The sequence below is a fragment of the Amblyomma maculatum genome, chromosome 6, assembly GCF_055883805.1.
Source record: "Amblyomma maculatum isolate TAMU_Amacu chromosome 6, ASM5588380v1, whole genome shotgun sequence".
NCBI lineage: Eukaryota > Metazoa > Arthropoda > Arachnida > Ixodida > Ixodidae > Amblyomma > Amblyomma maculatum.
The window spans coordinates 45,762,568-45,788,823 of NC_139349.1; the positions used below are offsets into that span (position 1 = coordinate 45,762,568).

The 26,256-nt window shown below is 44.0% G+C and overlaps 1 protein-coding gene across 1 annotated transcript; it reads right to left on the minus strand.

The window, feature by feature from the left end:
* Positions 1-7,377: 7,377 nt before the first annotated feature.
* On the minus strand, positions 7,378-25,972 carry LOC146185638 (venom serine carboxypeptidase-like). The gene is made up of 6 exons (XM_084607888.1): positions 25,963-25,972; positions 25,398-25,461; positions 22,994-23,046; positions 16,276-16,448; positions 12,391-12,724; positions 7,378-9,833 (listed from the first exon to the last, which is right to left on the minus strand). Exons 1-6 carry the CDS (start codon positions 25,970-25,972, stop codon positions 9,031-9,033), a joined length of 1,437 nt encoding a protein of 478 aa, XP_084464014.1. The 3' UTR covers positions 7,378-9,030.
* Positions 25,973-26,256: the final 284 nt, after the last annotated feature.

The window sequence follows — 26,256 nt, forward strand, 5'->3', positions numbered from 1 at the left end:
GTAAATGCGGTTCGTCGACGTATATTCACTTGGCCTACAATACGTCAAAACCGAGGAACAGTGGAAAACTAATCCTCGGTGTCGAGTTGAAACCTATCGGTGTTGAGCGGAGCTCTTTTCGCCGGCCCAAACGCCGGGTCTCTACGATTTTACCTATGGGGTAATGGACGCCCAGTCAGGGTAGACTGGCTGTGCTGTGTTACGAAGAGGTTATACCAGGGACAGGAAAGTCTCATTACTTTTGGTTCCAACTGGTTCAGCGTACCTGGTGACTGAAGCTAACTGATGTTTGTAAAGAAATACCTCCCTCTACATGCATGCGGTGCGTTCAGATGCAGCGGTGACCGAGTTGTCTGAGGTGCCGGTGTCGGGAAGCACTCTTTTTTCGCCGGAGGCGGTTCATATCGCTTGAGAACGCTTCAATAGGACAGTAATAGCGCCAGCTTCTTAAATGGGGGACAGTGGCTTCCATGCAGGTTTCCTACCCTAGTTGCACCGCCGCCTTAACCGCCGATCGGGGCATTGCGTGGAATTGTGCAATTTACGTGCCGTTGAAGTTGAGGGAGGGCAGGTGGTATGTTAATCTCTTCACGATAAGGAAAACCACTACTCATCTTGTGGGAAATTATAAAGCAGCAGATGAACGTTTTGGTAAGTGCCATTCTGTTATCTGCTTGAAACAAAATGCGGCTATTCTTGCGTTATCCTTTCGATGGCATAAACTACGAGCCACGGCCACGCATTCGCCCAGTTGAAATGTGCAAGTGCCATTATATTAGCTTCTCAAACTTACACTACAGTCGCTACGACACATAAGAAAGGGTAAAGGATCTTCAGTGCATGATGTGGGCTGCCATCACCCTACAAACATGAGGGCGTCGTGGGGACCACAACTTTCTTATTGGGGAAATGAAAAGCCAACTGTGTGTATTGCACGATGATAGTGGCATAAATTTAAGCATGCATTCTGTAAACGAGTCTCCCAATAGGCAACACTGAACCCTTTAACGACCGAGTTAGAATTATACAGTTATTAAAAAATAAATCTGTGCTTTCTCATTATGTGCGATAACGCGCCGACACTAATAAAAGTGAGAACATATATCAAAGCGATGTGATTGGACAGTTCGGTCTTCGTGAATTGCAACAATATGAGTTAGGCACAGTTAGAAAAACGACCTCGTGCTGTTAGATCACCAAGACCGGCGGAAAATTTCAAATGTGCTTCTTTCTCAGAGTGCGCTTGTAGACTCGGAAGCTTACGTTTGCAATCGCATTGGAATGGCTGCAACTGGGTACGAGTGGTAATGCTATGTTCTCGAAGCTTTCAGTTGTCAGTAATGTTTTCTTTTTTTTTCCTATCGGTGACGTTCTTACGAATGCGGATAATTGAATCTCCACGATGCGATTTCTTTTTATTAATGGCTATGCATTTATGAAATATATATTCAAATAAGAACCAAATAACTGACACCAACGCAGAAACGGTGAAGCTCTCACTTTAAGCTCCGGTGAACCGATCATGACCTTAGAATAGCGCAGGCGAAACAGTCATGCTAGCCTCCTAAATGTAATTACCAGTCTTCAAATCATAGAACCAATTAGCCCAGTTGCGATTTTACTCAATCAACTTGTCTCTAAACCCTCCCTCACGCATTCCTACTTTTGTAGCATTTGTTGAAAAGGCCATCCTCACATTGAGCAACAGACAGCAGAATAATGTATGCCCTTGACCTCTTGACCTGCATTTTTCATCATTGGACAATGCTGCTGCTTTCACTGGCATGTCATGGCCGCTTTTATTTTATTTAGTGCATACTGCAGACCACGTCAGGGGCTAAGCAGGACAGGCACAGTTAAATAAATTTTCAGGAACAATAGAAAACTGGCCAATTGCACAGATACGGAAAAATAAGAAATAGTGTCACTCAAGCTCTGACAAACTGTAAGATTATTCCAGTCAGATAGCGTGTGCGGAAAAAAAAAAGAAAATTTATAACAGTCAGTTCTCGCAAAATATGATGTCAGTAAATGTTCGTGATCATGTCGGGTGCGTCGTGTGGTTAGCGGAGTCAAGTATAGGGAAGGATCTAAAGCAAGATTGCGATTAAGTAGGGAATACAGGAAGTGAAGGCGGTACTTCTTTATTCGTACTTAAAGGGCTTTCAACATTGTTGATTGACATGAGGGCAGTAGGAGAATCTGACATTTTGAATTTAGAGTAAATGAACCTAAAAGCCTATCTTTGAATTCCTTCGTTTGTTGATATTTTGTTTAGAAAAGGGTCCCATACTATGAAGCAATATTCGAGATCGGTCTGATATATGTGTAATATGAGAGGAGTTTTACTTTTGAGCGAGAATTTCTAAGCTTGTTTTAGAAAACATAGTTTACGGAATGCTGAGGAACATATGTTGTCTATGAGCAAGTTCCAACAAAGATCGTTAATTATTGTCACGCCTAGGTACTTGTAGCTATTAACTTGCTTTAGGGGAGCAAGTCTCAAGAAAGATATTTAGTTATTGTCATACCTAGATATTTGTAGTTATTACTGTTTTAGGGGCAATAATCCAAGTCTATACCTGTGCATTAACGAATTATTTTTATGTGTTATTTGGAGGAGTGAAACTTTTTCGGTGTTAATAGACATTAAAAAATATTGCATCATTCAAACACCTTTTCTAGAACCGAATCAAGTTCATATTCATCACCTGTGCATGAAATTTGTCGAATCAACACATAATCATCCGCAAATAGTCGAATTTTCGTTCCCGCAGTAACCAAGGTAACAATATCATTTATGTACAGCTGCAAAAGCAACGGCCCCAGGATACTTCCCTGGGGCACACCTGAAGTGACTAAAAGACAACTTAAGCTGCTGCCACCAACTGAAACAAACTGTACTCTATTAGTAAGGTAATTGGCAATCTATAAAATCAAAATATTTGGGAGGTTAATGTCTCTTAGCTTTTGTATAAGTTTTACATGACCAACTTCATCGATTGCTTTGCTGAAGCCTATAAAAACTACATCAATCTCACCATTTTATCTAAGGATTTTGCTAATGTTTTAACCATTGTAACTAACTGTTTCAGTGTAGAAAAACCCTAAGCCATACTGACAGTTACTGATTATAGAGTGCTGTTCAATAAATTCATTAATATATTTTGCAATGACTTGTTCGAGCAACTTACAGCATGTAGAAGTTAAAGACATTGGACGATAGCTTTGTATTAATAAAAGGTCGGCTTTCTTAATGATCGGAACAACACGAGTGGCTTTCCAGTCAGAAGGAAGTTTGATGACATTAAAGATTTACGAAATAGCACTACAAGAAACTCCGCTATGATTTCAGCATACCGCTGAAGAAAGACATTTGGTAAGTTATCTGGGCTTGGAGATTTTTTTTAGTACAAGTCGAAAAGCATAGAAAACAGGCCACTGTAACTGATAAAGTTGACTTCCGATTGCTGAAAATGTGCAGTGTTTTGCGTTGGTTCTAGACTTGTTTCAGGAACCACACTATAAAAGTACGCACTGAGTTTCTGTGCAATAGTTTCCGCGCCAGTAGCTACGTTTCCATCAACTGATATATCTGGAATGCACATTTTCCTATAGCTCAGGTAGTTCAAAACTTGCTGGGGTCATTTTTTAGAAAACTCGGTCCCGTGCTAAAGTAGTTATCTTTCAATTCGCGTATTGCGCACCAAAGTTTCTCTATTAGCGTTTGAATAAGATTAGGCTGGCGGTTCATTCTATTCGCTAGTTTTAAGTTTCGCTTAAGGTAAATAATCTTCCGCGTCATCTAAGGCGTGTGTTTATGCACTTTTTTGGGCTTATTTGACACGAATGAGTTAAAACAATATCGAAACATGCCAGTGAACGGCGCCCATAGTTGTCTGATATTCTCACTTTGATCAAAATTTAGAAAAACGTCTTCATATTATCCGAAACAAGAGTATCATCAGCCTTACAATAATCTTCAATCGAGTACGACTGGTTCAGTTTTTTTATTACGAGAAGCATTTTTGGCAAAGGGTCTTGTTCAAATATTATGCTGTATGTAAAAAAAAAAATAATGGTTAAAAACTAGGTCTAAGATCGAAGATGATGAGCCTTCCCAACAAGTAGGTTCGCTAACAATTTGAACAAGATCACGCGTAATCATAATATCAAACATAATGTCAGCGTTGCTTCTAGATTTATTGAACTCCTAAAAACTGTCGCAGTCTGTACGTGATAGTCACCAATCAGTAAAATGTTTTTGTTTTGGAAACGAGACATATGACTTTGTAGTTGTATTAAGTATTAAGTATTCAGGGGCCGCATCAGGTGTCCTATAGCATGCATAGAGGATACAAAAAAATGGTTCCAACAAGATATTTTCATGCAGACACATTCGAGATCAGGCACTTCATACACGAGCACGCATTCGATAGATCCCTTCAAAAGAAAGGCCACACCATCACCCTAGAAGATCTGTCCTTGCGAACAACTTCATAATCCGAGAGAAATACCGGGTCATCGTTTATGCCACTATTTACCCAGGTTTCAGTGAGGACAGTTATATGAGGGTCGAATTCCAATAATCCAAATTCAAGTACATATTTTTTGTTCAGAACACTGCGCGCAATAATATTGACAATTCTCAATCACATTTTATTCTATTTCGCTTTATCACCGTTGCGTGTCAAGCTGTGAATTTCAGTAAACAAAGATGCTGCAATTTTATATGCATTTTGGATATACGCTTGTTATATGCATTGCTCACGTTCCCAACGAAGTGGGGTTCTGCGACTGCGTCTGACTTCTGATCGTTGGTCGGCTTACTTTCGCATCGTCGTAGTTTCTTTTTTTCTTTTTCAGCGGCACTTTATCATTCTTTTCGCTGTCTCAGACTTAAGTCACTTTATTGATGTGCAGGTGCAGACATAGTAAACGGAGCACAGTTTTTCGTTCAAATTACAGTCACGCCATCTGTATCGGAGATAGGGAAATATTATTTGTCCAAATGAATGCGCACTGGCGTCTACTACTAGCCTGCACATACCATGGCTTCCAATTTTCAATTACGCAACAAATGAAAAATTTCAGAAAGAAGTAGCGTGCTCCGTTTACTCTTGTTCGCACCGGTACAACTTAAAATACCGTTCTTTTTTGACGCGATTTACTTTCGCGCTTGCCCATAGTTTCTTTCTGATGTCATTCACCTTTCTAGAAAAGTCTTAGCAAATTTAAAATTATTTACCCTTCAGTTTATACCCTCTATTGAGTGTCTCAGCTTTTTTTTTTTTTTTCGGGTGTCTAAGATCTTACGAATAACCGGCTGCGTATTGTTTTCGGTTGGTTTCCCCTGTCTGTGAATGCTCTAAATAGGTACAGGATCGATCTCTAGAATGCCTTAGAAAATGTCTTCGTTCACCGTCGTTTCCAACGATTCGTTTGTTTCCTCATCTGTTTCCGAAATACCAGATTTGATGTTCTGCTATGATTCTCCAGGTCATCTATTTTAGCCGCAAGCTTTTTAATTACTTTTTAACCTCGTAGCCCGATTGGAGAACGTTTTCTGTGTCTGAAGATACAGTCGTACCTGCGATGGCCGTAGAATTCATCTAAGTTATTTCATCTACAAATTTGTGTGGGAATTTCGACGCCGTAGTGGAACCTACAACACTTACCTGCAAAAGAAGAGTGTCTTGGTGCCTATTTGCATAGTTTCAGTGACCAGAAGCCACACATTGCAGGGGACAGTCAACTATTCAGATGAGCCAGCCGTATTACTTCGTGGCATAAAACTGGCTCTTTTCGAGGAAGGTATGTCAAATTCCGTGGCGGCACCAAGTGACTGTGCTATTTAAGTCAAAAAACACCCTCACCCTTTTGCAAAGTCTTAAATCCAGGTAATGATAAACACATCTTTGGGAACACAGCAGCGCCTCATTTTGACTAACCTGCTTTCCAATCATGTTTCCGTTTCCGACTTCTCCAGGGATTGTCCGCCACCGATTCCAAATTCTCGCATGCATCATTCGATTGGTACAGGAACATCTCGCCCGATCAGACAGAAGCCCTACCGTGTGTCACCGACCGAACGTCAGCTTGTTGGCGAACAAGTTCACGACATGCTCCAACGTGGTGTTTCCAGGAATCTTCAAGTCCTTGGGCGGCTCCAGTTATTCTCGTTAAAAAGAAAGACAACACATGGCGTTTCTGCGTGGACTATCGTCGCCTTAACGCCGTCACCAAAAAAGATGTATATCCACTTCCACGTATTGACAATGCAATCGACTGTCTTCATTCGGCGTCATACTTCTCCTCGGTAGACTTGAGATCAGGGTACTGGCAGATACCGATGAACCCGAGTGACAAAAGAAAACTGCCTTTGTGACACCCGACGGTCTTTACGTGTTCGACGCAATGCCCTTTAGATTGGGCAATGCGCCTGCCACGTTTGAACAATTCGTAGGCACCATTCTGCGCGGACTGAAGTGAAAAATTTGTTTGTGCTTTTTGGACGACGCTGTGATCTTCGACAAGACCTTTCAGGAGCACAATAGCCACCACGCCATCGTTCTTGGCTGCACTGAGAGAGCAGGCCTCGTCCTCAACTCTAAAAAAGACCACTTTGGCGAACGCCAGTACAGAACGTTCTTGGTCACATCGTCGTTAAGGATGATATTCGGTCTGATCCTCAAAAGATTGAGGCTGTAACCAGCTTTACAGCGCCGAAATCAGTGATGGAGCTTCGGAGCTTTTTAGGACTGTGTCCCTATTTTCGGCGTTTTGAGCCCAGATTCACTGACATTGCCTACCCGCTCACGTGCCTTTTCACAAAGGCGCACCGTTTAACTGGACTGCTGACTATGATTCTGCCTTCCGCCACCTCGAAGTCCTTCTGACATCGGGACCTATTCTATGCCACTTTTGCCCTTCTTTAACCAATTCAGGATAACGTTTGCCTGAACCTCGAGTTCTACTCTCGTTACTGCCATCATGGGGTGACGTCAACCAGGATATATCAGTATTCTTATATTTCTCTCCGTCAGTAGAATGTCCCTTTAAGTCTTGCAAGACAAGCCAAGAGGTAAGGCAATCCTGTTGTGACCACGAAGCCTTTACCAAACATTACCATTTATAATGAGAGTCATTATGACAATTATTTCAAAACTGATTCCAGAAGCTTTCCAACTAAAAAAGGAAGAAATGTTTCGTGCACAGGCTCTTGCGCTTTTCATTCTGTGCACTACCGTGAACGCCAAATCAGTCTACAATATTTCACCAGAGCTCTACCAAGGTGTATGTGAATAAGCGAAAAGAAAAGCAAACGCACTAAATAAATCTGAACGTCAAAGCTATAACAGCCTTTATTTCGCTTATATTAACAATATTCTTACACGTACATGAAGTAGAGCCAAGGCCATTTCGTGAGGGATGCAGCCGAAATGTAGTCATTCCGCCTGGCGAAAAGCAACCTAATTCTCGCTCTTCTACAACTCATCGAAAGAAATCACAAACAAGAAAACATACGTCATCACATTCTGGCTTATAACACCACGAAGGTTAACAAGCGTCATGCGTTTCGACACAGCGAGCTAAGGTTATTGTCGCAGCTATATCAGAACTTGAAGACATCATAAAAAATTAGTTCATCTGATGCGTGATACTTTCTAGCATTGGCCTATGGAGAAAGATATATGCGTCCTCGTATGGTCAACTCGAGCAGCAACAGCAGAAAAACCAATAAAAACACAGGCGTCATCGCTTGAGCGTCCACTCGTTTACATACGTCCTAGATACAGCGAGTTAAGGGATTGGTTCTTACGAATGGTACCCGCAACGCTTTTGTAGTGATTTATCAACGTGATCATGAAACAGCAGTTGCCGTGATGGTGCACTAGCGATTTCTTGTTAATTTGGATGTCTTAATTACCCTATGAACGCAGTCCTAGTAGTTATGAGCAAGCTGGCCACTCTGCAGATGCTTTGCAGCTTGCGTGCACAGTTGACAATTCAAAATGGAGGCGCTCAGCGCTCACTTCAGTGGTCGCTTCCCCACCTTATCGTCTCTCGAATGAGTGCTCTACGCCGAAAGGACCTTGCGGTCCGTGAGCGCTGCCTGCTTTAATGGATTACGGCTGTTGCACTGTGAAGAAGAAACTACGTCAAAGAGCTGCAGCGAATGAAAGCTCAACCACTGCATACTCCTCGCGTTGCACATGGAGTTCAACTATAGTCCCACGCGCTGTAAAGAATTTTCGCTCTTACTACGAGTATATGCATGCAATGCTACACTGCAAGAATACTGTATAATTACATAGCATTATTGCGTACGTGTTTTCTTTAGCTTTAAAGTCGTGAATTTCATAATCGACCGTATTTTGTTCGCTACATCGCTGTGACACATCCGCAGCAACTAATAAGCTAAGTGGACACCAAACAGGTCTGTACATAAACTATTCTACTAATTTCAACTCTTCTGAACTGGCTACCAGCATAACTTATTTAAGGGTAATTTCTTTCTTGGTGACTGAGGCGCATAATAAACACAAAGCTTTCTTTCATCTGTTTCTCCTTTTGGTTTTGGGTAATGTGCCTTCGAAGTGAACGATTCGAGCCGATTTTAAAGAATTGTAAGCTTAACGTGAACCTTAGGTTACATGCAGTAGAAACGAATACATACCATCTCTGAAATAATATGTCAAGAGAGTGAACCTAATTGAGGTTTTAACCATCGTTACACCTCATCAGACGCTTGCTCGACTGATGCGCCCTTACAACTAACCACATCACGGCTTGACTGCGACCGTCCCTGAACACGACCTTCTGTTTTGTAGACGCCAGTTGCGCATGCGTGGAATACAGCCATGACATCATCTCGACCCAAGACCTCGACCTACCGCCCATACTTGGTGCGGAGGACAGTCCAAGGTGAATCACCTGCTTGAATGGTTTTTGAGCAATCAAGAAAATGCTGGCGCTGCGAGCATTACTACGCTCTCTCAACAGGGAAGACTTCCGGGAGCCGTGGCCCTAGTTGGTGAAAGGTGGCTTCCTGTCGATAAACGCCGTGATCATCTCCATGCTCACCTCCGGCTGGTCGAAAGGCAGTAGGTGGCCGCCATTTCTGATCGACGCGAAGTTGAGATTCTTGACAGTCTTCACGTAGCCGTTCACGCCCTCCCCGTCCTTACTACGCCACACTCTCCAGGGCTCGCGGGCCCAGCGGTCGGCGTACGACCACTCCACCTGGGACAGGAACTGCTGGGTCGCCGTCGTCGACATGGCAAAGTCCAGGTGGCCACTGTAGACAAGCACTCTGTAGCCACCCTCCACTACCACAGTGAACTGCGGTCTGGCCGAACGCAACAGGTCGTCCATGAACTTTCTGGCGACGACGCGACGGGACGGATCGAATGTCCGCGAACCGACGTGTAGGGCGCGCCGAATGTCTGGCCGCTGGACAAACTGCCAGTAGAATAAATTATCCGGGGGCTGCCTGTCGTAGAGTGCATTGTAATAGTATTGGAAACCTGTGCGGTTCAGGAAGAAGGTGTCTTTGTGAAGGATGCCGAAGAAAAGCCTGTCTGCTAACAAAGCTGCGTCTCGTGTGTGACCGGCGCGGATGAGGTCGCACACCTGATTACCGATGCGCGTCATGTAGTCGGCGTCGTTGCGGTCCATGAGGCCAAAGTTGTAGAGCAGCTCTCCGAAATTCATCATGTTGATCGGGTCTGTGAACCCGTTTCCGTAGGCAATCCCCTGGAAGTTTACCTTAATTCGGAGTGATTTTGCATTCTCGTGCAATGCAGCACCGACGCTGGGCACGTACTTGCCTGCAAAAGAAATGTAAAAACAGAAAGTCGTGAAAACTATGGCTTGCGTGAAAAAACAATGAGATCGTCGGGTTGCCTAATGAGAGATTGATGATTGCTCTTAATAGGGAGTCAGGAACCTATACCAGTTCCTCTAGTATGATGGACGGGCAGCGTCAGCCAGATCCCCCCCTTCCCCTCCAAAACAAAAATAAGAATAGAAGGGGGAGGGGGGGAGGGGGAGGAACGAGTACCAAAGCATTAACAGCTTCCGTCTACGGCCGCATTTACAAGGCCTAATTCGCGTACAACATTGCGAAGCATTTACTCAATAACCTTTTTATTTGTGGCTATTTTACCTCATATATGAAGTGAATTTTGCGCAAAAACATGGGCATGGAAATAGAAAAAACACTCAAGCTCTCGGGCTGTCTGTTCTTCGTTCCTGAGCGAACTTCCCTTAATGTAAAAACAAATACTCCAACTTCATTGCGAACGTAATCTTTCACACATACTCATCAGCACAGACTCGTAAGCTGCCATGTTGTGTGCACGACCACCCTGCATAGCCACATAGCCCCCACTTTAGGCAAGGAATAGAAACGTGCCTGTGAGTCATAAGGGTAACGCTTTTGACACGAAATCCAAGCTTGCTAGATTCGATCTTATCTTACCCTCCTATCGTGCGGGAGCTGGCCTAGTTGGCAGATCTTGCCACTTGACCTTGTCGAGTCGTCACGTGACGGAACACAGCCTGCTAGCAAGTCCGTCCTCGCCCATGGCATATGCCAATTACTTACTTCTAGAGGCATGTTAATATTGTATTTCGAAAGCAATACTGCTCGCAGTTTGAGCCGTCAGCGTGGCCCGGCGGTGCCCACCGAGCTGGCAGGAGCTGCCAACTTGGGTCTGTCGTTTCGCATGGGACGGTTATGTCAGAATCAGCCTGCCAGGACCCTGGCATTCCCCTTACTCCTAGAGCCTAATAAGGCACGTTCATACGGCTTGTTTAAAGAGGGGGCTTTATATGTGGGCTTTCAGAAGCTGCTAACTTGGGTCTCTCGTTTCACATGGGACGCTTATGTTAGATTCAGCCTACCAGGACCTCGGCATTTTGTTACCCCTCTAGGCCACTAAGTCACATTCATACGGCTTGGGTAAAGCGGGGCTTTATGTGTGGGCTGGGGAAGAAGAAGAAGAAGAAGAAGAAGAAGAAGAAGAAGAAGAAGAAGAAGAAGAATTACAAGAATGCTCGGTCACCCGCAGCTATTGCTTTCGCTCAATATTCGGTTCAGCAGCGTTGAACTCTTCTAATTTTATTTTAGCCCAGAACGACAAAAACCTTGGTGCAGAGCGTTAAGCTGAACGAGGCGCTTAATGTTATCGAGTGAATCCATACACGCTGTAAGTTTTGATGTCATATCTTTCTTCTCATGACAAGCCTCCACTTTCTTATGTTAGACATGAAAAAAAAAAAAGGAGACAGCTTGAGCTTCTCAAAAGTATACGTGAAAGCATGTGCACTCTTGAATGACTTTGATGTTACAGCTCTGATGCTTTGGCTTTACGAACCGACTCTGCTTCAGGCCTGTGTTTGCTATCGTCGGCAGCATGCTGACGTTTCAGATCGGCTTCTCTGCACACTTATATGATTCGCTTCCGTTTTTAATGCTCGTATCTCGCCATCTCACCTCTGGATCAACCGTTTCACTGCCTCGCACCAAGCTTTCTTCTCCGCCTTCTCGGTATTCTCCGCACTAATTCTCCCTGATCGTCGAACACCCTCAATCCCATCAAAACACATCCACAAACAATGCACATACACTATTACATGCATCTGGTGCCATATGCGAAGTTGTCGCACTAGTACTAGCCATAGGTCATCACGCATGTTCAATCTAAGCGACACACACACAACATTTGTCTACACCATGCTCATTATGTTTACTAATAACAAATCACTGCTCATTACTCAATCAGTGAATAAATCACACTACAATTCGTCCTCAATTAATCAACACTACATACAAGGCGTCCATCATATTACTGGCATCGTTTTCGACTAGACTTTGAAGCAGACGCGCAGTTTGATGTTAATGCACTAAAACGCGGAGGCGCCATTTTTTGTTTTTGTTTTTGTTTTCTTACGGAAGCTTGCCATAAAGCATATTATAGAAACTCGTGTAAATTATTTTCCGTAAGGAACCGGAGCAGGCTCCAGCTCTTATCGTTGTCGGCGAGCCATTTAGAGAAGTCCTCTTCCCTTGTTGTGGTTAGTCCCACTTCGCGCAGAATCTACCTTGCCAAAAACGTATGATGCCTGGAGTTCCGGTGGCCGCCGCAGAACGGCCCCACCGAAATGTTTTCGCCGGCAAGTTTTTGAATCGTCTCAAAGCTCCATGTCAGGCCACGGGCGGATGAGCGCGTGCTCCCCCTTAGGCCGGCCGTGGTCAGGCCTGGGTACGGCGACGGCTTTTCGGCACGAGTCCAGTACGCCTCCCGTAATACTATAGCACCACTGAAATTATTCAACACCACAAACGCGTCTGTGTAAAACGTTTGTCGGTGCATCACATACCGGCGTATGACTCTCCGCTAAGGTAGAACTCGTTCTTCGACAGGTCGCCAAACAACGTGAAGAACTGCTGGATGAACTCGAGCATGTCGCGAGCTACGTCAGACATATTGCGAGCGTATCCGCAATCGCCCTCTGTAAAGCTGTAGCCAGATCCAACAGGCTGGTCCACGTAGAGCATCGAGTAACGCTGTGCCCAGGTGACGTTGCGGAACTCGACTCGGCTGCCATCTTGCGACATTCGGTACGGGCCGTGCTCGGCGAATAAACCAAGCAACGAACTGGAGCCAGGACCTCCTTGCATCCATGCCACTACCGGTGCATTCTTTGGATCAGTCTGCGAAAGAAACAAATAGAAGCAAGTGCATAGTTTGAACGTCGTGAAAGGCGCAGACTTACGGGGCACTAAGGCCAAACAGAATACGGTTTGTATGAATAGGGCGACGCATTTTAATTGCGAAGGACCACTGCCGCCGAAGACGGGGCAGTAATAAGCTATAGGACGCTAATATGGGTACCAACACCAGGCCGATGTCGCAAGAATAATGTGTGCGTCGAAGCACATTTTCAGGTCCGGATCTCAGAATCTGTACAACACTTCAAAGCAGCAGCAGAACCTTTTTCGGTATGCACGTCGAGTTCGCATCGATTGACGGGAAGATTTTGTACCGAGTTTTATCACCAATAAATGAACCGTGAATTATTGCCAGACAAGCGGCAATGTATTCACGGAGAGCCAAAGGAGACATTTTTGTGTAACCAGTACAGAATTGCATGCAGTTTCTTACTATCGCTTTAAGTGCGTAATTTTAGCATAGCAACGACGGACTAGCATATATACGGGGTGTTTCAAACTATTCAAAGAAGACTTTTCTTTATAAGGTTGTGAAAGGCGGGCTGGTGTGGTCTGTTCATAGATTGTAAGGCAAGGTGGAGGGCAATCAATTGACAACTAATAAAAAAAATTAAGTAAATAAGATTTTAATTTTTTTCACTTTACGGCACAACTATATAATGAAATATTGAAGGCCCCCGAGTTTGAAGATGAGTCAAGTCCGTAAAATTTCACAATGGTTTCTTTGGATTGCCTAATTGGGTTTAACGTTCAAAATTAACTGAGGCTATGAGGGACGCCGTTAAAAGTGGTTCGATAATTTCCGAAACATGGGGTTATTTAACTCGCAGCCATCGCACCAAACACGGGGTCCTTCCGTCTCGCTTCCATTGAAAAGCGGTCGCCACGGCCGGTATATAACCTGGGACCCCAACTGAGTAGTCAAGCATCACAACCACTAAACCAACGTGGCGCGGCAGTTTCGAAGAACTCGCTCGATGGGACATACGGCGCAAAAATTTTCTGTCATCCTCTGCCTGGAAAGAGAAACATCATCATCATCATCAGCAGCAGCAGCAGCAGCAGCCTGACTATACCCACTGCAGGGCGAAGGCCTCTTCCATATTTCTCCACTTAACCCGGTTCTGTGCTAGCTGCATCCACTTGACCCCTGCGAACTTCTTAACGTCATCCGCCCATTTAACTTTCTGCCGCCCCCTGCTACGCTTTCCTTCCCTTGGAATCCAGTTTGTTACCCTAAGCGACCATCGGTTATCCTCTCTTCGGACTACATGTCCTGCCTATGCCCATTTCTTCTTCTTAATTTCCACTAGAATTTCGTTAACCTGAGTTTCTTCTCTGACCCACTCTGCCTATTTCTTAATGTTACCCCTACCATTTTTCGTTCCATAGCCCTCTCGGTTGTCCTCAACTTAAGTAGAACTCTCACCTGATTGATGGTATGGATACATGATCGCTAGTAGAATACTGTTTCCGAAAACCTGCTTGATCCTTTGCTTGATTGCAGTCTAAGGTTGTCCTGATTCTATAAGTGATTACCTTAGTAAATACCTTATACGTAACAGACAGTAAGCTGACTGGTCTGTAATTTTTAAGGTCCTTAGAGTCCCCTTTGTTATGAATGAGGATAATGTTTGCATTCTTCCATGGTTCCGGTACCGTCGATGACACCAGGCACTGCGTATACAGGGGGGCCATCTTTTCTAACATGATATCTCCCCCGTCCTTCAGCAAATCTGCAGTTATCTGATCCTCTCCAGCTGATTTCCCCCTTTTCATAGTTTCTAATGCTTTCTTGACCTCGTCCTTCATAACTGGGGGAACGTCTGACTGTTTTCCCTACCGTCAATCTCCTTACGGTCTTGACTACTTTGGCTGCTGTAGAGACCTGTATAGAACTCCTCGGCTACTTTGACTATCTTGTCCATATTCGTGATGACGTTGCCCTCCTTCTCCATTATCGCATACATCTGGTTTTTGCTTATGCACACTTTCTTCTTTACCGCTTTAAGGCTTCCCCCGTTCTTTACAGCATGCTCAATTTTCTCCGTGTTATACTTCCTTTTTCGGACACCTCGCGCTTATTGATTAGCTTTGATATCTCGGCGAATTCAATCTGGTCTGTTGGTTTCCGAGTGGTTTGGGCGCCCGTCTCGGCTGCGGGAGGTGGTCAGTTCGAAACCCGCCGCCGGACACCCACCGGTAAAATTGGGTACAAGCGTCCCCCGGCCCGGCGCCCGGCTCTTTCAGGGGTGTGCGTTTGGGAGAGGCTCTGCTAACCCTGCTGTGCTCCTTCGGGGGCTTAGTTTCGAACAACCATGGTCTGCAAAGGCCGTGCTGAAGCTTTCATACTCTGGCGTTTCTTAATCAAATCTTTCGTCTCCTTAGACAGCTTACCGGTATCCTCTGTAACTATCCTACCGCCTACTTCTTCAGTAGTGATATCTCTGAAATTATTGTTCATTGCGTCGCTATTCTCGTTTAGAGCTAAATATCTATTCTGTAGCGAGATCCTGAACTCTTCTTCCCTCCCCCTCACCGCTAATTCGTTGATGGATTTCTTTCTTACTAATTTGTTGCGTTCCTTCTTCAGATTAAGGCCAATTCGGGACCTCACCATCCTGTGGTCACTGCATCGCACTTTCCCGATTACCTCTACATCTTGCATAATGGCGGGGGTTGAACACATTATGAAGTCAATTTCATTTTTAGTCTCCCCGTTAAGACTTTTCCATGTCCATTTCCGGTTCTTCCGTTTGCTGAAGAAGGTATTCATGATTCTTAAGTTATTGCGCTCTGCAAACTCAACTAGTAACTCCCCCCTGCTATTTCTAGAACCAATGCCATAGTCACCTACTGCCTGGTCTCCTGCCTGCTTTTTACCTACCTTGGCATTGAAGTCGCCCATTAGTACAGTATACTGCGTCTTTACTTTTCGCATTGCCGATTCTACATCTTCAGAAACACCACAGTCGTCTAAACAGAATGGCAAGGTCTCTATTGTCACTACCACGTGGCATCTTACACCTGACGTCGAACACCAGATGACAATATTGGACGATGAACTCGCGCTTGCGTGCCTCTTAAAATTTTCTCTTCTCACAATTTGTTCCTGCCCGTCCAACAGCCTTTTTACCTTGGCGACGTACAAATAGCCCCGAGTTTGAAGGTTTTCAACTGAATGACGTAACAGTGTTGTTCAAACGAGCACCGTTTGGATGTGGGTGGCACAAACTGCGAACAGAGAGTGAAGCTGCACGAAAAAACTTAATTCATGCGCGACTTAATGGTAGAATAACTGTGTGGTCGGGCGCTACCATGGCCTCATATTTCCCTATATCACGCGACAAGCATCTTCAACAATGTGCACTAGTTTGTTTGTTTTTTGTGTTTGTTTTTTTTTGTACTGCTGTATGAAACATTTATGCACCAGATTGACGTCGGCCCCAGTGTCGTTGAAGAGTTTGAAAGACGGAAGGTCAAATGTGCGGTCAGGAGCCGTTGCTCAGAGGCGCCGCATCAAATGTACTCACCATGGATGGAAAGAACCAGAAGAAGAGGTTGCTGTTGTACTTCGGGTCAACAGTTATGTATCCCGCATAACTTGGAACCTCAATGGGGGCGCCGATTGGGCCGACCTTACTCATGGACTTGGCTTCTTCTAATTTTCCTGCCTCAATCAGCGGAGTCAAGAACAGCGCTTCATCTGCAGGGTAAGAAGGGTTTGCAAAGCAACAAAAAGCGTCAGAGGTTTGCGTAATGAAAGCACATTCGTTGAGATTCAAGACGTTTCCCTTATTGGCGATAAAGGAAGCCGAACAAGATACTGAAAGCTACTTGGATATTAATTAAATGTGTCTGGTGCCCAATACGACAAAAGCTACTAAAACAGCATCAGAGCCATGGGTTTCATCGGTTTGCCAATCCGGAAACAATGCAAAATCATGCCGCTTCTACACGAAATATGGTAAGAAGTGAGCAGTTGAACAGCAGACAGCAAGGTTTAAACCAGCAAGCACTGGAAGCAAGGTGCAAAAAAAAAAAAAAAAAAGAAACGAAACCAAGATGCAGAAAGAACTAAGAATATTTTACCATTACTCATGCAGAGAAAATTCTTGGCATGTTTTTTTTTTTTTTTTTTTTTTTTTTCACTAAGAAGAAATATTCCCCTAGCGTGCGGCTAACAGGCACACAGAAAAATTCCTGATGACGCGCGCTTTATGTGCGTTCATTGTACTTTTTTAATTGTTGTTTTGAACCTTTTTAACTTTGTTAAGGTCATATGAGCGCAGCTGAACTATGTTTCCATCGCACTCGTTAACGAGTTACTTGAGATTAATGGAATATACCAAAAATTGCATTTAATGGACGCGTAGAATGGGTACACAGTTCGTTATTGCATATAACTGCATTGGTATAATAATACACGGTAAGCAATAACTAATAAACGCTAAGGAACAATCCTGTAACGGAAGGCAAGAGTAAGTTCCCAAAATAGAATATTTAATAGTGCAGTCAAACAGAACAATCCGGACACCGCTGCAGGCACTGCGTGCATAGCAAAAAGCCCCGTTAAGCACCAAGACACAATATCAGGTCGAATAATACGGCTATAATCATGATTAAAGAGTGTCGATACGCAATCCTCATCAGAGATTGGATGCGCTGGCATTAATCTGCGCGATACATATATTATGGTCACATCTTTGCTTCCCACTGCCTGCAAATTTCCGTCCCCCCAAAGAAACACGTGAGCCTGTGGAAAGCTGCGCTACAAGATGAGCATCGATAATGTGTATACTGATGATAGGAGCCACCTACCTCATTCCACGCCACAGATTATTTATTTTTATTTTGGTTATTTATTGAAACCTCCTGAGCGAATACACTAAAGAGGGGAGCGGTTGCAAAAAAGAAATATAGAAACAAAATCAATGCGTGTTACACAAGGTACTCTGGTATCCTTACAATGTTCGTTAATGCATTGCGAAAATGCTTTTTATCATTGGTGTCGGAAATTTCAGCGAGAAATTAATCCAAATGTTGCCCCATTCGCATGCAAGCTCTCTTCTCAATTCTCACATATTAGTAGGCAACTACGTGAATGTCGACGAGTTTTGCAGATCCTTTAGCAATCCTTGCTTGTTTTGTACGAAACTTACTGGCACGCCGTCACTACGCTAAGGTGAAAACAGCAGCTCGATGCGCATGAACATTTTAGATGAACAAAAGAAAATGGGAAACAATGGCCGACGATTACTATACTTCCTAATGCGAAATTTCAGCTAAGCTGGATATTGATTTAGGTGTGTGATAGCCTGAGTTAAAAATGTTCAAAAAGCCATGTCCTTACATATGTACAGTTACAGATCACTGTTTGTTTGTTTCTTTCGTTGTTTGTTTGTTTGTTTGTTTGTCTATTTGTTTGTTTGTTTGTTTGTTTGTTTGTCTATTTGTTTGTTTGTTTGTTTGTTTGTTTGTTTGTTTGTTTGTTTGTTTGTTTGTTTGTTTGTTTGTTTGTTTGTTTGTTTGTTTGTTTGTTTGTTTGTTTGTTTGTTTGTTTGTTTGTTTGTTTGTTTGTTTCCACACGTGCTTACTTTCCAAGCGATACCCCCCGCGAACTTCATGCTCGTCTTAAGGAAGCATTTTCGCGAACGAAAAGAATTTATGAAGGCATATTCGATGAGCTCCACCAATGCCTGGTTCTCAAAGACGATGGGCTATGCAAAGGTTTGCGAAGACGGCAGAACCATATGATCAGCAACGATGGAGAGAAACGAGGCGCTCGCGTTCACCAGTGGTACGCAGTTGTTGACTTCCTTTTTATCTGCGTGAAAATCACCTGTTACTGACATTTGTGCAGACCGACGAGCCGTCACATTCGCGACCTTCTTAGCGAATGCGGTAAACGTGAATGATACAGTCAATCTTGGGTCCCTTCGACGGCGACGATGAGTTTCCGCTTCGACGGCGCGTGCTATCAGTGCTATCAGATCTCGGCTACGGCGCTTGCCTTCTACTTCAACTGCGATCATTCCTGAACCATGGCGGCAACGCCGGGGATAAGCTTTCGCTTCAGCGGCACGCACCAGTAGATTCGGAGGTCGGCGCCGTACTATCAGTGCTATCAGATCTCGGCTGCGGCGCTTGCCTTCTACTTCAACGGCGATCATTCCTGAACCCTGGCGGCAGCGCCGGGGACAAGCTTTTGCTTCAGCGGCACGCACCAGTAGATTCGGAGGTCGGTGTCTCGGACCTTATCATCTTGCTGCTCGCTTGCATCAGAGACAAATAAAAAAACTTTTCCTGTTGTATCGCTCATTGTACGATGTCAGTGCGCAATAATGAACCCCGGGGGATCGATTTGTCCAGAGCCCTCCACAATGGCGTCCCTCTTGACTTTAGTTGCTTTCGGGCATTCAAAACGGTGCACCATACCAAACTGCTACCCTACCTTATCCAATAAGAACTGTCTGAGACCACATTCGCTACTGAGGTGCTTCCATGAGGAAAGAAATTTGGTTATTTTGTGTGCCAAAGCAGTGACGATTCACTCACTCTTTCATTCGCATTGCCCGGTTTTCAAGCGGCACCGACGCTCAGAAATTCGACTACGAAAGCAGAAAGTTCAACGATTCTGCAGCGGATCTGCAGCACAAACAAGGCGCTGCTTCGTCGCGGGAACGTGATGTGTCTCGGGCTGTCTTAGCGGAAACTGGCCCCACCCCCACGTGGTGTACGAATTTTAGCGCTCCAGTTGGTGCTTATCTAGCCGGCTTGTTTTCTCGGTATATGCATTGCACTCACGAGCTGCCTTGGACGTCTACACGTAACAATCTCCGTCGTTCGGTTCATGGCTGCAAATTTTCGGGTGGAGCCTTGAACTCTGTCCAGTACTCCAAACCGGAAGGAAGGCGTTAGTGGGGAGGTGCCTCTGAATTGGTCAGAGGTCAATGAACGGCTGGAAAAAGAAAACGTCTTTGGTGATGGGAACCGGGACTGGTGTAACTCCACGGTCTGGGTCTTCACGTTAGCGGCCCTCAAACCCATCCAGTGGTAGCGGCAATCACTCAGGGTGTAGCTATGTAGCTTGGATCCCTGCAGTGGTACCAAAGTGGCCCGTTGTTTGTCGTTCATCCGAAGTGCGCTTCACGCATGGCGCCACTGAATTTCTGCGGAAAACCGGGCACAGCTGCGATTGGCTACCGCATAGAAGGTAAAGTAGTGACGGAGAAAAAGACCTGTGTCACTCACGCAGGACTTCGTAACGCATCCCTGCAAATCATTAGGTAGGGCTTTGGCTGCAGAGTTACTGGTGTCGCATGTACCGTTCACCTTATTTTTTCCCGGACCACATCCGCCAGGGAAGCTAAAGCGCTTGCCTATTGAGCATCGAATCGGTGTTTCTGGAGTTCTTCACGCACATTGTTGCTCAAATATTCTCGAAGCTTCTCGGCGGGCAGTGACGTAGGCCTACAGTAATGAGGGCCTGCTACAGAAGCCTGTCGGTTGTACTAGCGCCCCATCCCTGCGAAGAGCGTTTCGTGCTCGTTGCCTGATTTACAAAGTCGGCCACAGTTCTCGGATGGTAACGGAGAAGTGCAGCAAACACCTTCTCCTTCCAATCCCTCATTATGCTTCACACTTTCTTGAGCAAAGCGGATTGGTCCGATTGAAACATTGCGCCATGTGTCTTCAATCAACATGGTTACGCTTTAATTCGACTGCTTCAATATGCAATGAAGAACGATTTCCTCCTTCTCCCTTCTTTCACTGGTAGAGAATCTCGCTAACAATTCTTGGCGAAAGGCTGCCCAGGTTGTAAAAGAAGTTTCTCGATTATCGTACCAGGCTTTAGACGAACCCTGCGGGGCGAAGAAGACGTTTCTCAGCTTTCGCTCATCACCACACTGGTTGAAGCCCGCCACCTGGTCGACATTTTCTGACCAATTTTCAACGTCATTGAAGCTATCCCCGTCGCATCATAGTAGTGACCGAGGTGCGTGAAGGACGAACAGTGGGACAGTTCCAGAATGCTGAGTAGTCTGGCTGCTTGAGATGGAAGCCATGGCCCTTGCTGTTATTAAAATGCGTTGCGGGGCTAGTTGGTTTCGTAAACTTACGTAAAGCGCGACAGAGACACCACAATCAGATAAGAAATTGTGGTTGTGGTGTCTCTGTTGCGCTTTACATAAGTTTACTTGCCGTCATTGTCAGGCCATTGAACTCACGCTTTAAGACTCGCAGGCGGCGTCTTGCCTTGTCGACGGGAGTTGCGCCCACGCTCTCAAAACCTGAAATTTAGCTTACATATAACGTTACCGAGCACGGCTACACCGACAAACGATAGCAGCAGCCGAGGTAGGATTACTGAGGCACCTAAGGACGCGAAATGCAGCAGCGAGCTTGAGAGAAGACGAAAAACCACCGAACACTAGCATGACTAAGGCTAGAGAAAATGTCAAGTAATGTCACACAGTCACAAGTCTGTTTTTTGGTAGGGAAGGGATTACTCACTGGCATCCACCCAAGTGCAGCCATGCGGCTATAAAGGAAAGCTACACAGCTGTCTGAGAAACTTAGTGGTAAAAGAAACATTCGTCCTGGTGCGGGGTTCTACCCGAGATCATTGCCTTTCCGGTGCAGTTGCTGTACCAACTGAGGTAATCAAAAAGGCTAGCAGATGGCAGGACAAGAGTGGATTGATTCGTAACTCTAAACAGGATCCGTGTAAGTTCGTGTTAATTTACTCCACTCCGAGAGTTTCCCCTAAACTTTGAACAAGGCATATTTTTACCGTCATTCAAAATTTCTCCCTGAACTCTAATCGCATTCCTTGCAGAATTTTCCAGTATTACTTAGCTACAAATCCCAGAGTGGCAACCTCCCGCATAGGTTACGACTGTTTATTTTTATTACAGTGCTTCACAATTTGGTTAAGTTTCCTCTTCTTCATCACATCGACAACAACAACAAAATTGATTTAGTAGGTATTCAGTCTTTTTAAACAGGTCACACTTTCGTTTAAGTCAAATATGTGTCCACTGTGAATTCTGTTCCGTGCTCCTTTTCTCGGATGTGCACTAAAGGTTCAAACGCCATGTCAAAGTTCGTGCCTATTTACTATGCTATCGCTATGCGACGGTCTTGTCAATCACTGATTTCTCTGCATCACAAGCAAAGGAAAACATACTCCATTTTCATATTGCATTAAATAATGCACATATAAGAAATGTTGCAGGATAAAAATACGTATGCATATCGATCACAACCACTATTTTGTAGTCGGAATCCATAGTAAACGTTTGCGAATGCGCGTCTGGAAACATTCCATACCTCCGTCATAAGCAGAAAACAGCGCCTGCAGGCTTAAACCTTCAGAACTTTTATATTGCAAATATTGAAATACGCAGCAATAGTAAGCCAACATTTATTTAAAATATATACATATATATATATAAGTTTCAAATGGTTGAGAGGCGGACAGTGCGGTTTATTTGTAACAAGTTTAGGTTATTACAAATAGTGACCAACAACCATATATCTATGTATACTTTAAAATCGCGAATAATTACGCCACGATAAAAATATATGTTTACGATACAAAAAAAGCCACTGCAATTTTGCAAAAAATAGTCCTTTCCTGCCGCGTTCATCTCTACACCGACACGCTCCCAAATTCCTGCTTCCCTACGTACACGCTAGCTTGTTCTTTTTTTCCACCTACGGTTGATTAGCGGAATAGCCTTCCAGCGGAAGTAATTTCACTCTAGACTTTTTTCCAGGCACTGCTTATAAATTTTGTAGTTTAGCACTACAATCATCAATGTTTTTCCTTTGTTTTTAGCGTTGTTGTTTTGTTTTTTTTCGCTTTTTTTACAGAAGGTTGCCTGTGCAAGAATTTTATTTCTTTCAATTATATGCACCTACAATTATTTTTCAGTTCTAAAGCGCTAAATTCATCTTGTCTGATATGTTTTTCTCTTCCTCAACTTATTATGTCAGTACAATAGCACGAGCATTTTTATGTTACTGAAACTGTTTGTACAAACATGCCCACCTGATTGATCACATTGAAGCCGTATGTATGTGCAAACAATAAAAAAAAAATAAGCTAAACTTTGCCACATAGTATTGTCTAGACACGTTTTGCGTTAGTCGTTTAGTACCCTGAAAAAAATGTGCGATTTTAGCAGGCAAAAATAAAATTATTTCTTTTTGCTTAAAATCTACCAACTTCACGAGTCTTACCTGAGCCACCAGTGCCTTTAATCGAAGCCGCATCGGAGTTGCCTCCCGGAGACCTGCAACATCAACATGAAATTGTGTTTGCTGTAAATTCGTGTGCTTACACAAACGCACGCGTCACTTCCCTCTTGACTTCAACGATATTTTCTAGATTTGACACCTTCGGTTAGGCTAAGGAAGATAGAGGTAACCTTGTAAAATTTTTGTAATTCACTTCAATTCAGTTCAGTTCAGTTCAGTTTATTCTTGTCATTTACAACGACTGAGGACAACAAAACAAAAGCCGCGCACGCGGCTTGACAAAGCTCCCATCTTCCGCAGTGGTTCGAATTCCGTGGGGATTGTGGTAAAGTTTTGGCACGGCAATGCATATTACAAATATCGCCGTTTAGTGACACCCAATAAGAGTGAATTATCATTTACCTTTTGTCTCGGAGACATTGACCTCCAATAAAGGTCTGAATTTAAAATAGCAGTAAACATTTATGGGAAGTCTTCCTTTTGACCGAACTGGCTAGAACACGTAACGTGAACATGGACAGAGGAGATGGGTCTTGCATTTCTAAAATTTCTCACAAAGTAGCGCAGTAGCCAAACATCTATTTTCACGTAATGTCGTCTAGGGTTCATTAATGGGGACCCTAATCGGTTCCAGCGGGGGAAAGAATATCGGGTATAATATATAATAGAAAACCGCCATACGCAGACTTATAAAGTTATTTCACTTTTGCCAGTCAGTCACTGTGGGTAGCTGTTCTACACGCCATCTCCTTTTTTTAACAGCGCACATTAGTTCTACATAAGGCCCACTGGCTGGATACCTGGTGGTTCAGCAGGTATACCAACTGCGACCATCAGCGACCTGTCGGTGATCGCTGGAATTCTCAGTTATGAGTTATGACACTCTGCGATGCGATGGCAAAGCTACTCAGTCGCTACAAAATGCGTCCACTCAAAGATACGCTGACGGCAGCAAACATTTACCAGACGCGCCTGCTGATTCATTATTAATTTAAACAGCGCGAACACGAAGACAAAGAACAAGATAAAAGGAAGCCACAGTACAGTAATAAGTACCAACTCGCCCAACAAAGTATCTTGGCGCCTGCTGAGAAGCGAACTTATTGCAGCACTGCTCCACAACTCAAATGCCCACTACTGATCAACACGCGCACTTCCCCTGATATTAGCAGAAAGTTAAGGACACGGGTTATTATTTTAAACATAAATAAGTTACTCGTATCACTGACGAGTCCCACAACACATTGGCGATCGACAGCGCATTTCACACCGCAGTTAGCCCGTCTTCGCGCATCCAGCTCGAGTCGAGAAGGTCCAAAATATCAACGCATTATGCATCAGTTAGGAGTAAAATATCGGCTGCGTGACTAGTATAAGGGCCGATCGCGTTAGTGTTTCATTTTTTACTTATTTTTAGTAAAAACAAAAGGGTACTCGAAACTTATGCTAATACAAGCGAGAATTATGCGTACGAAGTTCACACGAATATATAACAGCAAAAGAAAGTTTAAAACATGCAAAGCTTCATGAACTCCCAAGTCAACTTGTGCGCGGCAGCTCGCTTTGTAGACGTGCATAGCTACACGCCTCGTACGCTCGCCAATGGGGATTGGTATATCGGTATTTTCTAAATATAGTTGGTTACTTTATGATTTCTTTAGCAGCTCGGACAGGGTTGATACTTGACGCGCCATTCTGCGAAGCATTAAAAGCAGGCAAATCATTTTTTTTTCATATAATATTACGTGGTGCACCTAGACTGAACACGTTACTCGGTAAAGAGAAATTTTATGACAAGTTTTGTACACTAAACAATTATTAACAAACTTTGGAGACTTTCTCATTAAAAAAATATCACCAACGCTAAAATTAGGCCAGCTATGTAGGTATACATTCATCGAGTCTCATAAAACCGCAAGTGCACAAAAGAAAGAAAGCACATGCATTGCGAAGTGGGGCCATCGATCAAACATCTGGACAGTGAAACAGCACTTTTCAATCTGTGGTCGCATCAACTGGATGATAGATCTGTAGCTTGCAGGTAGAGGTCTTTGCTCAAACTCGCCCGACACATGCAGGCTTTTTCTTTTTTTATTGTTGTCGGTCCCGTTTCTGCTGTTGCTGCTTTCTGATTATTTTCTTATATACTCCCTCTTTCAGAAATAGATTTCCCTCATTCGGCATTGCACGCTATATTGCGCTCATTGGACGGCGGATGGCCTTTCGCCAAAAGTGAATTTGTGGCATGACGTTGTGTACTCTAGCGGTCATCCACCAATTTGGTGAGAAAATTGCTTTTATCTCATCAACCTTCCTCGTCCGACCTTCGAACAATTCGATCAAAACTTTTCGTTCATTCGTTTTTATATAGTTTTCTATTGCTCACCCTTCAACATTACGATCACTGTTTCCTTCATCCTTTTTTATTTTGTCCACATTAATTTCTGTCTCTTTCGGAGCAGAGATGGATAAAAGATAAATATTTCACACTGATGGAGCGAAAATGAGAAAGCAAGACTTATTTTCGAACGTATAGGATCTGCTACTCAGAGCTCGTGAGGTTTAAAGAAAGAGAGGTGAGAGAGAGAGAGCGCTACCATCGTATTTTTATTTCCCCCTTCTCGTTTTCTTCAAATGTGTGGAGCACCCCATCAAATAAACCCGCTCTTTCATACGACAGCCTTGCAGGTCATTTCACATAAGAGTGGTACCCCCTGCGTACTGTGATAGTAAGCAGGAGTGAGCGCCGTGCGAGACTCGTAAACATTCAACTGACGTTTTAGGCGCCTTCTTCCCAGTAACCTCAGCGGCGAACATCTGGCCACAACTGTCACAAAAATCATTTTTCCAGTCCTTCAGGTGGCAATAAAAGGGGCGTTGTGCCGTTCAAGAACTTTACCATGTAAGACCCGTGTGTAAATTTGGTTATTTTTTACGACCCACCCACTCACCTTCACCCATGCAGCATGCTTGTAAAAGTCTATGAACGTGCTTTTGTGCATTGAGAGAGGCGATCTGGAAATTTTTTTTTTTATTTAAAGGCAGATTTAAACGCTGTGGTTTTAGTCCAAAAACAAAATAAAATGCATGCGGATCAGGGCTCACGCAAACGAAAACGTCGCATGCCCTTCAATGGAGGCGCAGTCTGTCAAAAATATACAGCCCAAGTGCTTTGCTTCTAAGCACATTACCGGGGCTTGTTGTACATATTCAGCGTTTGCGATCTCATAGGTGACAAGAAATTC

Excerpts from the sequence above, each read along its gene's own strand:
- LOC146185638 (XM_084607888.1), bottom strand. Across the intron at positions 16,449-22,993 it reads TAAAGGCACTGGTGGCTCAG|ATGAAGCGCTGTTCTTGACT; the intron begins GTAAGACTCGTG and ends CTTACCCTGCAG. Across the intron at positions 12,725-16,275 it reads TCTGGTTCTTTCCATCCATG|ACTGATCCAAAGAATGCACC; the intron begins GTGAGTACATTT and ends TTTCTTTCGCAG.